General features: G+C 36.2%; 1 protein-coding gene across 1 annotated transcript in view; it reads left to right on the top strand.

The window, feature by feature from the left end:
- The window catches only part of LOC127436308 (growth arrest-specific protein 2-like), an 85,456-nt gene extending 72,523 nt beyond the window's left edge, over positions 1-12,933 (top strand). The window contains exon 8 of the mRNA XM_051690381.1: positions 10,694-12,933. Coding sequence (XP_051546341.1) covers positions 10,694-10,903 — 210 coding nt within the window. The 3' untranslated portion in view covers positions 10,904-12,933. The remainder of the gene's footprint in view (positions 1-10,693) is intronic.
- Positions 12,934-13,170: the final 237 nt, after the last annotated feature.

The following is a 13,170-nucleotide window of genomic DNA, read 5'->3' as shown; positions in this document are numbered from 1 at the left end:
CCAATTATCTGTGTCCAATCTGTTTCTTTCCCCACTCTAAGCTATTCTTTTGGTTTTTCTGTTTCAAAAGTGGCTTTTTCTTTGCAATTCTTCCCATAAGGCCTGAACCCGAGTCTTCTCTTTACTGTTGTACATGAAACTGGTGTTGAGCGGGTAGAATTCAATGAAGCTGTCAGCTGAGGACATGTGAGGTGTCTATTTCTCAAACTAGAGACTCTGATGTACTTATCCTCTTGTTTAGTTGTACATCTGGCCTTCCACATCTCTTTCTGTCCTTGTTAGAGCCAGTTGTTCTTTGTCTTTGAAGACTGTAGTGTACACCTTTGTATGAAATCTTCTGTTTTTTGGCAATTTCAAGCATTGTATAGCCTTCATTCCTCAAAACAATGATTGACTGATGAGTTTCTAGAGAAAGCTGTTTCTTTTTTGCCAGTTTTGACCTAATATTGATCTTAAGACATGCCAGTCTATTGCATACTGTGGCAACTCAAAAACAAACACAAAGACAATGTTAAGCTTAATTTAACTAACCAAATAGCTTTCAGCAGTGTTTGATATAATGGCAAGTGATTTTCTAGTACCAAATTAGCAATTTAGCATGATTACTCAAGGATAAGTTGTTGGAGTGATGGCTGCTGGAAATGGGGTCTGTCTAGATTGGATCAAAAATGACTTTTTTCAAATAGTGATGGTGCTGTTTTTTTTTTTACATCAGTAATGTCCTGACTATACTTTGTGATCAGCTGAATGCCATTTTGGCATTTAGTATTTATGCATTATGCTAGTATTTGTTGTACAGCCTTTAAACCTCCTATGGTATTTGGTCAAAATACATTTTCCTCATTTAATAAATATGGTTTATTTTATGTGAGCAGTACAAGACTTCATTCATTTGCCATCTGAAAAAAAAAAACATTTGATTCGTAAGTCTAACTGAAAAGAAAAAAAGCGACACATTTGGTATTTGGGGTCAAAATTGACCAAACATTGAAAATTAATGGGAAAGACCAAAAAAACAGAGCCATTTTTTAATCTGTCAAATACAATCAAGAAATCAGCAAAAAACAAAACAAACAAAAAAACAGACTGAAATTACAGGGTGAGACTCTGAAACATCCTTAGTGCAAAACATACACACCCATTCCCACACAAACACACTTACACACACACAAAATTGAACTGGTGAGACAATAACACAGAGCCTTTTTTTTTTTTTTTTTTTTTTTACATTTGTCAAAAAAAATAAAATAAATAAATAAAAATCAGTCATAATGCTAAACACACACTCAAATGAAGAGGTGTGACGATAACACACTCACAATGCAGAACACACATACACAAACAGAACCAAGGCATCAATAAGTGGAGCTCTACAGCCATTTTTGGTCATTGTTGGCATTACAAGTCATCTGTTGTTTTCTAGCTGATGACAGCAATCCGACACACACACTCTCTCTCTCTCTCTCACACACACACACACACACACACACACACACACACGTGTTGGTTTCGGCTATCCTTATATGGACTCTCCATAGACATAATGATTTTTGTACTGTACCAACTATAGATTCTATCCCCTACCCCTAAACCTAACCCTCACAAAAAACTTTCTGCATTTTTACATTTTCAATTAAACATCGTTTAGTATGTTTTTCCTTTTAAGCGATTTGAATTGTGGGGACACTAGAAATGTCCTCATAAACCACATTTATAGCATAATACCCTTGTAATAACCAGTTTGTATCATAAAAAAGTCCTCATAAGCCACCCAAACCCACCCGCGCACGCGCGCACACACACACACACACACACACGTGAGTTATTATATTTTTATATTTGAAATAAATTATTGGTAGAAAAATGTTTATTCTGTGTCTTCTCTTTGTAACACCATAGACAGGTTTGAATGCAAGCTTGATGACATTAACTGCAAAACTGACACTTCAAATCAATTTAAAAGGCTAAACTTTGACAAATAATAGTTTGAAATTGTCTAAATATATATCCAAATGCATATCTTGTGATAAAATATATAATTAGGTTACAACAAGCCATAAGACTACACAGTAGATGGCTACAGCCATCAACTGGCTGTTACTGGCATGACATTTTTTTCAAGTCATGTTATTCTCATTCTCATATTTTCTTAATGTTTCAACTTATAGATGTGTAGGTTCTGAATTTTCTTTTCTTTTTTTTTAGCTTATTTTTAAATGCAAATTAATGGTAAAATTTAGAAATGTACATGTAAATAAGATCAAAATAGCATAAAATCCCAGAAGAAATGCATAATTTTTTGTTCTTACTTCAAGGAAGAAGAAATGGTATTATAATCATCATTAAAAAAAGAGTTACACATCTGACCACATCTGACCCTTCCGGTCAAAAATGGCTGTGAATACCAAAGGGAGGTGCCCTTTTTCAATACCATAGGAGGGTTAATTTATGCTTTAAGTAAAAAAATAAAATAAAAAAAAACTTGTATTTGTGCATAATGGTACTGAGAATTTCAGGGTGGACATGTACTTCATTGTCATGAACATAATGTCACAGTAGGAAAAAAGGAATATTGTTGGTATTAAAAACTATTTGTTTTGTTTATACAGAATATATTTCTTATTTTCTCTTTGCATTTTAGGGTGAAATATGGTCTGGACATGTTTACATGCATCCTAAACATCTTAAAGTGAAAAAAAGTGGTAAAATCTATTATTTGTCAAGTATGTCATTGGTACTGAAAAAGTACTTTCTTATATCAAAGTAACGTAATACTGCAATGTGATACCATGACCAAATAATAATACGGCTACAGTACTTTCTGTGATTATTAAATACTAAATATGCTAGTGGTGACAATAATGTTTTTTTAAATAAACACTGGACATCCTCTGTGTCTCTATTCTATTCAACTTTGGCTCGTGTCTGATATTAAACAAACAATATAACTACAATCCCTTTCATACCTTATTTTTAAAGGAAGGATTCCTACAGCTGAATGTGTTGCCTTGAAACTTGTTGCCTGGCAACCAAGGCCAAGTCAAATTCCACACACACAAAAAAAGCAAGTCTTCTGCTTTCTCTCTTTCATTTCCCAGTGAAATGAACGAATCGCATGAATACGTCTAAAGGACACATTCCTTTTGTGTTTGTCTTTGAGAAAGACCTTCCAGGTGTGTGCTGGCAGTCTTGATGCTTTAGTATTGAATTATCAGACTGCCATGTTTTAATTTAGCTCTGGTTGAAATACACTGTTTGTTTTGCTGTATTTGCTGAACTTTGGTGATCCTGTAACAAACTGATTGTGTATGTTCCCTATTGAGAGACTTTTTAAGATAACCTTCAAATCTACAGACCTAAACTGCTTGATATAACATTATAAGTGTGTCTTTGTTTACAGTGTGTGGGTATATAGGGGTCCCATTGTGACCTGTATCTGATTGCTATTACTGTATATCTGTGGCTCTAGTGCCTAAGGGTCACATAATCCCCCATCTGGAGCAGCCCGACCTGTGAATTTCCCCTCCATCAGTCTGCTAAGAGCCTTATGAATGTTTAATATCATTCCCCCCTCAGGGTTACTATGAACTGCACCACACAGTGTCTGCTGTTTATTGTTTAGAGGTTATTTGTTCTGTTTTTGAGGGAATGTCTGTAGGCTATAGCTTGATCGGCTCTTTATTCCACAGGGCAAGGTTACAGTATGATTTCAGAGTGACATTTTGTTATTTCTCACCTTTTATGAAGCATTCTTTAGCAGCATGATTGTTCAAGGCTGAAGAGATGGAGGTTATAAAAGAGGAATGAGCCTCAGCAGAATTATTTCAATGATTCTTTTCACTGGAACTGTGATTAACTGTTATTATGTGAAGGGCGTTTTTGCAGTATATAGCTCTTTGAGTGTCCCTTTAGAGAAAAGTGGATGCAGATTGATTGTTATTGGTTGACAAATGCATAAAACATTTATTTTACATGTAAATAAAAACCAAAGATTCAACAGATTTGTAAATTGTAAACAAATTTGTAAACAAAGGACATATTTTGTTTTGGCTACGCTGACACCTCTATAGGGGGTTTGTTAGTATCTGTAGTCAAGGATGTAACCACATATTCAGAATTGAGGGGGAACAAATGTAATAATTTAATAATCAACCATGGGTAAAAACCACTGTTATGAATATTGGGGGGACATGTCCCCCTCAATGTCTAATGTGGTCACGGCCCTGTCTGTAGTGTAAAGGTCAAAAGCAAAATGAAGAGGTAAACGTAATCACTATTAAATAGTCTATTCAAGAGTGAAACAAATATTTGCAGGTATGAATGAAAACCTGCTAACTCAATTTACAATCTACAATTTAAAAATGGTGAAATCAAGAGGTCAGGGTTTGGCTGGTAAGTCACTGCTAGTAAATGCCATAAACTGCCACATATAAATCGCAAATATTTTATTTAGGGATGCACCAATACAACATTTGTGTGCCGATACCGATATCCAATTATTTAGAACAACAACTGCCAATATCGATAGTTAGGTAGTTCTGCTTTTTTATGCTACCTTGTTTAAAATCACTGATAAGTAATTAAACAACTTCTAAATAAAGTTTAAAAATAACTTTATTCTCTACATGTCTTCCATGTTTCAGAGTAACTGGTCTCACTGGAAACAAAAAGCATATTACTAACTCACAATGACATTCTTAACTCACTTGAACTGAATCTACTATAAATAGCCTCTTGTTAGGCTCACACTTCCAACACATTTTTCCACTCTGTTTTAGGAAATAATTGGCCCTGATTATCGGTTGTTTTTAAACAATCGCCGATGTTCAAATTGCTTTTAACAGCCAGTACAGATGTTCGGCTGATACATTGGTGCATCTCTAATTTAATTAATTTATAGTAGATGTTTTGCCAGTCAGAGGCTCTTAAAAGTGTGAAATGGACTTGTAGCTATCTAAACTAGAAGAGTCTATCTGTGACACAGAAGAGTAGGCAATAGTTTTTTGCTTGGTGTAAGAATTTTTTTTAATTGATAGCTGGATAAACCATTGTATAAATGGTTTAGCATACTCCTACTAGGGCTGAATATTCGATTTTAGTCCATTAGACTCTGATTAATAGGGGTAGGCCTACACTCACCGACCACTTTATTAGGTACACCTGTACACCTAGTTATTCATGTAATTATCTAATCAGCCAATCATGTGGCAGCAGTGCAATGCATAAAACAATGCAAATACATGTCAGGAGCTTCAGTTAATGTTCACATCAACCATCAGAATTCGGAATTTTTTTTATCTCATTGATTCTGATCATGGCATGATTGTTGTTGCCATACGGGCTGGTTTGAGTTTTTCTGTAACTGCTGATCTCCTGGGATTTTCATGCACAACAGTCTCTAGAATTTACTTCGAATGGTGCCAAAACAAAAAGCATCCAATGAGCGGCAGTTCTGTCGACGGAAATGCCTTTTTGATGAGAGAGGTCAATGGAGAATGGTCAGACTGGTTTGAGCTGACAGAAAGGCTACGGTAACTCAGACAACCACTCTGTACAATTGTAGTGAGCAGAATAGCAACACATAGAACCTTAAGGAGAAGAATCTTCTGCTGTTGTAGCCCATCCGCTTCAAGGTTCGACGCGTTGTGCAGTCTGAAATGCTATTCTGCTCAGACACATTGAAGAAGATCCATGAAGTGCTCATGCTTGTGTATGTATTGGCTTTTTCACATTTCCCGATTGGACGGTTATTTCCTTTTAATGCTGCACCATGAGGGGTGGTGTTTCACTGCTGTCTGTGACACATTCAGGACAGATTAGAGTTCACACTTCAAATGCAATGTGGTCACATGCATTTTTGATTACCACTGTATGTGTTTTTTGTGAAAACACAAAACATTTTGCACCACATTTACACCTGTACTTAAAGGAATAGTTCACCCAAAAATTTAAATTAGCTGATAATTTATTCACGCCCGGGCCATCCAAGATGTATCTGAGTTTCTTTCTTCATCAAAACAGAATTTATGATTTTTAGGATTTCATTTCAGGCCTCCTCCTCTAAACAATGCAAGTGAATGTACTCCATTTTTTGACGGTCCAAAATGCATATTTAGGGTGCATCAAAATAATCCACACGACTCCAGTCGACAAATAAAGTTCTTCTGAACCCAAACGATTGATTATTTTTAGAAACAAAACAATACTTATATACTTTTTAACTACAAATGTTCGCTTCCGTACATCTCTGTGACGTACGCTCATGAGAGGGATGACGTAAGCTTGTTGGTAAGGTCACGCGTCGAGGAGTCAGGAAGCGCGTCATTGTTTACAAGAGAAACTTGCACAGACCAAGTGCCGTTCACAAACCAAAACAGTCCAGAACAATTTCAAATCAATATAAAATAAAATAAAAAATAATTTACAAATAATATTAAAAAAACAAAAAAACATTAATGCAGTAAATAACCATCCTTTATTTCAGAGCAATGCCATTGCATTATCTACTTGTGCTTTTTCTTTAGCAGAAATATATAGGCTGTATGACAAAGTTTTCACACATACCTGAGTTCGCTGGAAAAACAGCACGGACACAGCCGATGAATTCAGATATCGACCCTTTCTTTCGATGGTCTGAAATCCTCAGGGGTAAAATGTTCACTGCACACCCTCCAATATTTGAGAGAATGTAGGGGTGTACTGATATCCAGGTTCAGCGTGATAAGCCAAAGCTTTAATCGCTCATGATCATGTATACGCAATTGATGAAAAGTAAATATTTTTCCCGCCGTGCATTTTCTTTGGGGTTTCTGAAGGTTGAAGCATCCAGGATACACACACCAAACGACCATTTTGAACAATACACTTATACAAATACAAATCTACAGCAAAGACAATTAAACTTTTGTATAGCGCTCCTTCTCTTGACGCGCTTCCTTCCTCCTCCACGTGACGCGTGACCTTACCAACAAGCTTACGTCATCCCTCTCATGAGCGTGCGTCACAGAGATGTACGGAAGCGAACATTTGTGTTAAAAAGTATATAAGTATTGTTTTGTTTCTAAAAATAATCAATCGTTTGGGTTCAGAAGAACTTCATTTGTCGACTGGAGTCGTGTGGATTATTTTGATGCACCCTAAATATGCATTTTGGACCGTCAAAAAATGGAGTACATTCACTTGCATTGTTTAGAGGAGGAGGCCTGAAATGAAATCCTAAAAATCATAAATTCTGTTTTGATGAAGAAAGAAACTTATACATCTTGGATGGCCTGAGGGTGAGTAAATTATCAGCAAATTTTCATTTTTGGATGAACTATTCCTTTAACACTGACTTGTGATCGGATCACCCAAAACGTATCTTAATAACAGGTGTAAATGTGGTCTATTGACAGTTTCAGCTCACGTGTCAACTAGCGTGCTCTTCAGAACTAGTACCACGGCCCTTTGCATCACAAGTGCAACGTGTAACCAGGGCACTAGTGTGAAATAAATAGATAAACTAAAAGAAAATAGAGAATAAAGATGGCTGATAACATGGAAATTATATTAATGAGAATTAATATATTTAATATTTTCCAATTCCAAAACTGATAAAGACGACCAATGAGAGTAACTTTTATAGATGAATGTCATCAAATGAGAAATAAAAATCCAAGTAGAATTGGATATGGCTCCATCGCTGCACCATTTTACCTCAAGGCGCTAGGTTAAACTTTCTCTTTCGCCATAGGATGCAGATGAAAAAAGTCATTAAGTCTCCCCAGGAATTTCCCTCCCGCATTAGAGGCTGCAAAAATGAGCATTGGATCACAATTAGAGTGAGAATTGGATCTGAGGAAACTGATTTTTCTACATGCGATCGCCAAGGCTGCTGAAATGTGATAAGTGACGGTAAAATCGAGGATTCCTAAGGATAAAAATGTGAAGACCTGACTCCACACAGCACGAGAGAAGTCCCTGCATGTGTGTGCAATTGTATAAATCTTCCTTGGCCTGGATTTTTTATTCTTGTGTTCTTGTTTCAACTGTATGTGATGAACACCTGTTCACTGGATGTGAACTTGTCCTTACACAGAATGCTAATTTAAGTGCGGGACAGGTGTTTGAATACAGCGATCCAGCCAGATAAGATTTCTTCGCTTTGTGTTGTCGATGAAGTAGTAGGAAAATGTATTAATTTTGGTTTGAGCATTGAACTCATTGAGAACTGATTCATTTTACAAGTGAGTCAAACACTTGAACTGATTCATAGAACCGATTCATTCAAGAGAGTTGATTACTTGAACTGATTCATTGAACTGATTCATTCAAAAGAGTTAACTACCCACACTGATCTGTTGAGCAGATTCATTCACAGTCAAGTCAATTATTTGAACCGAGTAACTGAATTTATTCATTTGACAAAAGAGTCATATTTAAACTCATTAATATATCCATTCTTTAAGGGAAAAGAGCAATTGACTTTTTCTGAATTAATTGACTGCAAAATGTTTATTGAATAATTTGAATTTTTTTTCTATGTTATATTGTTTTATGATTACTGTGTTGTAATGGTTTAAAGTGAACTTACGGTTACAGGTATTCATACTACAAAAAGGGTTGACTGAATGTGATTCAATTAGTTGAATAAAGGAAATATTCAGCATTACTTTGATATTGATCTAGAGGTTCATACTTACCTTTTTCAAAGGTTTCCATCCTATTTCTTTGAGAAGGAAAACATATTAAGTTAATTGAAAAGAAATTGCAAAACTCGAAGATTTGTATATTATTATCATTTTCACTTTGTAATGTAATTTTGACCTGCTTAAAGATAGAACAAAATAATAATAATGCAAATAAAAAATCAACAAATGCAGCACCTACCTTTAAACTTAAGAGTCTGTGTGAGTTATTCACCACCTCTTCTGCTCTTAAGTCAAACTCTGCCTTCATATATGCACGTGTTACAAACTCTCTCAGTTGAGCTACCGCACAAGTTGATCACACTTGAACAAGCTCGTAGATGTAGTTGGTTATGTAATGCAAACTTTAAAGTGTATAATTTTCCATACTTTTTACATCAACTCATGCACTATAGTAAAAGTGATTTGATGTCACTTGGAGTGGTGGTGGCGTAGTGGGCTAAAGCACATAACTGGAAATCGGAAGGTTGCCAGTTCAAGCCCCACAGCCACCACCATTGTGTCATTGAGCAAGGTACTTAACTCCAGGTTGCTTTAGGGGTATTGTCCCTGTAATAAGCACACTGTAAGTCACTTTGGATAAAAGTGTCGGCCAAATGCATAAATGTAAATGTCATAAGATAGCATTGTGTGAGAAACAGGGCAAGAAGTGTTCATGAACTGATATTCTGCAGTTTTACTTGTGATTTGTATGAAAATTAATACAAATTGTAGCGCCTCTAGTGTTCATTTCACCAGCTGTGATACTTACAAGGAGCCACATAAAAATCATTTTCCAAAACAAAGTTTCGTAACATGATTCCATTGGACGAGGTTGCAGATATCTGCTGATTAAGGGCCAGGCTAATATATGGCTCTATCACTACTTTTGACTGAAAACTGACCATTTAGAGGAAGACCATTCACGTTAAAACCTGCTAACATAATCGATTCGGATACAATTAAATTGGAAATGCACATAGGATGATGTTATTCATAACACCCAGACTGTATAAAGGTGATAATTGTAACACATTTTAATAAATAAAAAAAGCACTATAATGTGAATATATAGTATATATTTAATGTCTATATACTAATGTTAATCAATAAACAACACATCATAAGATTATGAAACACAGACTTTATTCACACCACCAGACTACAATGTAAACATGTTAGTCTTATTCACTAATATGCCTCGGTTGATTTCTGTGTATTCTTTATGAGTTAAAGCAGCTCTTACATTCATACAGACGGGATCATCACAGACGTTATGTAATATTTTGACCAAATCAGAGCAGAAAACAACACAAACATGTGTAACTTCTGAATGAGAGATGTTTACGGTGATGTACCGGTAGGTGTGTGTACTCGCTGGTCTCACATCAGACTCGTAAATCATGGATAAAATATATTTAAATGTCCACGAAAGTCAAATTTGGCAATATTTGTGCAGACCTCAGACCTGTATACATCTTTCCTTGGACTTGGCATTTTTTAGGTTTTTCTTGATATTTTTTACTGGCGTTTTTCCATTCACCACCATTGTTTCCACCTGCTGATGGTCACAAATATGGCAGCTGTGGGGAAAAAGTGACGCCACTGAAACAGGTCAATAAGAAGCAATGTAAAAACTACAGAAACGAGTGATCCATTTTTTTTTTTACAGACAACAACCATTTGAAATTGTAGTTGGAATAAAAATAAGTTGCAGTTGTTGGCTGTCATACTAATTTGGCATGTCATCTACCTACTCTTTTAACTTTGACGGGTAAGGCAGTCAAAAGACTCGTAAAGTATCGGCACTATGGAGCCACATCCTTTTTTTGACAATTTTTACAAATTGAATAAGCTAAACATCAAATTATCCTCTTGGAACATACACAGATGCGATTGAAAACACTGGAGAATGGACAACAATTCCACATTTAGGAAAAAGGTGGAAAGTCCCTTGTCAACCCATCCATGACATAAATTTGTAGATGTGTATCTGTTAGACCTGAGATCTCTTTTTGTCTCTCTAGATGCTGCATAATAAGCATGTGATGGTGCGTGTTGGCGGAGGCTGGGAGACGTTCGAGAGCTACCTGCTGAAGCACGACCCATGTCGCATGCTCCAGATCTCACGTGTGGAAGGCAAGATCTCACCCGTCTCTGGGAAATCTCCCAGCATCAGAGACCTGACGCCTGACTGCTATCTGGTGGTGGCGGCTCACTACAAAAGCAAGAAGTGATGAAGAAACATACTCCAACTGCAAAGAAACAATGACTTTTATTTGTAATGTAATTTGAAGCACAGCTTACTTGCTAGCAGTTGTAGAATGCTACAAGGACATGCAGACTTCATTGGCTTCTTGAAATAACAAGTGTTTAAAAGAGAAAAACAATCCGTAAAACAAAGCAAAAGTGTAGCTCAGCTAGTTTGTCACAATAATGGCCCTTTCCCAAATGGAACACTTGATGGAGTTGCGGACCTCTTGTGGACCTTCACTCTCGCTTATCTGTGAAGTCCATGAGACCGTTGGGTGGTTTATTTGTCATTTAATGACACATTTAAGGGGGTCTGTTTTTGGTGTCTTTTGGTCCCTTTTGCCGAGCCTGTACTGGTGCGACACAGAGGACTGTTAACCCACAGCCAATGCAGCAAAGTCTACATTCAAAGGTGAACGGCAAGGGATTTGGGACAGGACCAATGTATAGGTTACATTCACACAGACAGTGTTTGGGATTGACATCCATATTTTCAAATTGTGGGAGGGGGGGTGGACAAATACCCAAAGTCAAGCCCCTTTTCTATTTATGCGATAGTCATAAATAACACGAAGTCATTAGATACATACTTTAGATATTTAAACGTGACATACAGTTACAACTAAATTAAAAATTTACATAACATTCACATACTCACTAAACCATTTCATTTGGATCAGTTGTAACAGGATAGCGTCACCATGAATTTGCTGCATTGTTGTTTTCAGTAGTGTTACTGATCAAATTATGATAGCTCACAAGGTATTTTCATTTTGATTTTCAGGAATGTGGTAAGATTCACCAATAACTATAAAGCAACGGTTTTCATTTATTGAAAAGCCGGCATTCTAGCAATTTATTTCTTTTTGTAATTATAATATGCCTGTTAAATTCATGAGCTATTATTTCCATTAAATAATTGCATTGTTTGATCTCCATTTACATTCGAAATGTGAAATATCAAAAATAAAATAATAATAATATTAACAAAGTAACAACTCTCACTTCAAAGGTGCATAAAGTGTCTCTTTGTGCCATCCTAGTGGAAATTTTGAGAACTGAATTTACAGTTCCACTGCGGTGGTACATGCAGCGGTACAGGTCATTTTGGTCTGGTACCTACTGTAAGTGACTAAAGTAAGTTTCAAAGATGGCAACGTCCATAACACCAGAAAGTCTTATCACAAATGACTCGACATAATTGAACAAACAAGTCCAATCAAGTTCATCTATTTAATCTTAATTAAGTGACAGCCACTTTTATGTTTAACTGAGTGTAGAGCACAGCATTTTAGTTGTGCCCAGACCACAAAACTGAAGGGAGCAGCTTTGGTAAAGGATAATGACTGGATGTAAAACCTTCGGATGACACACAGCTTATATCTCCATCTCAGTAACAGGAACCTTTCATGAAAAAACAAAACACACACAAGAAAAGCTAGTTCAAGTGCTGTATGATGTGACAATACTAGTTGTCCCGTGCAGGTTTACAGAACTTACTCGCATGTGGTTGCAAGTCCTGACAGTGTAAGGGTGTCACTCTCGTTTATAACTGAATTGTGTGTGAACATACTGTAATTGTATTTAGCATTTTAAAAACAAAACTGACAATCATGTTCTGCTGCTGTGTGAACGTAGCCTATGATACTGAGGAACAGAAAAATGGAGTCTGAAACTGGAATCCAGACTTAATGTTTTATTGTTTATATTTTCTTCATCTCAGCTATGATGTTTATGGTGATTTTTCTCTCTTTTTGTGTTCTTTCATGTTTTTTTTTTTTGTTTTTTTTACCTGAGGATTAAGTATAAATCAAGTATAAAGGATTAAGTAATAACCTATGCGTTCAGTCTTGACTAAATGGAATAAAATCGCTAGTTGAATTCAAGTATTCATTTCTACCCCAGTGGGTATTACTTTCAGTGCTTTATATACTAACAATATAATGATGACAATGTTTATACACACCGATCAGCCACAACATTAAAACCACCTGCCTAATATTGTGTAGGTCCCCGTCGTGCCGCCAAAACAGCGCCAACCCGCATCTCAGAATAGCATTCTGAGATTATATTCTTCTCACCACAATTGTTCAGAGCGGTTATCTGAGTTATCGTAGACTTTGTCAGTTCGAACCAGTCTGGCCATTCTCTGTTGACCTCTCTCATCAACAAGGCATTTCTGTCCACAGAACTGTCGCTCACTGGATGTTTTTTGTTTTTAGCACCATTCTGAGTAAATTCTAGACTGTTG

Source organism: Myxocyprinus asiaticus, chromosome 46 (assembly GCF_019703515.2).
Source record: "Myxocyprinus asiaticus isolate MX2 ecotype Aquarium Trade chromosome 46, UBuf_Myxa_2, whole genome shotgun sequence".
Classification (NCBI taxonomy): domain Eukaryota; kingdom Metazoa; phylum Chordata; class Actinopteri; order Cypriniformes; family Catostomidae; genus Myxocyprinus; species Myxocyprinus asiaticus.
This window is presented reverse-complemented; position numbering and strand designations above follow the sequence as displayed.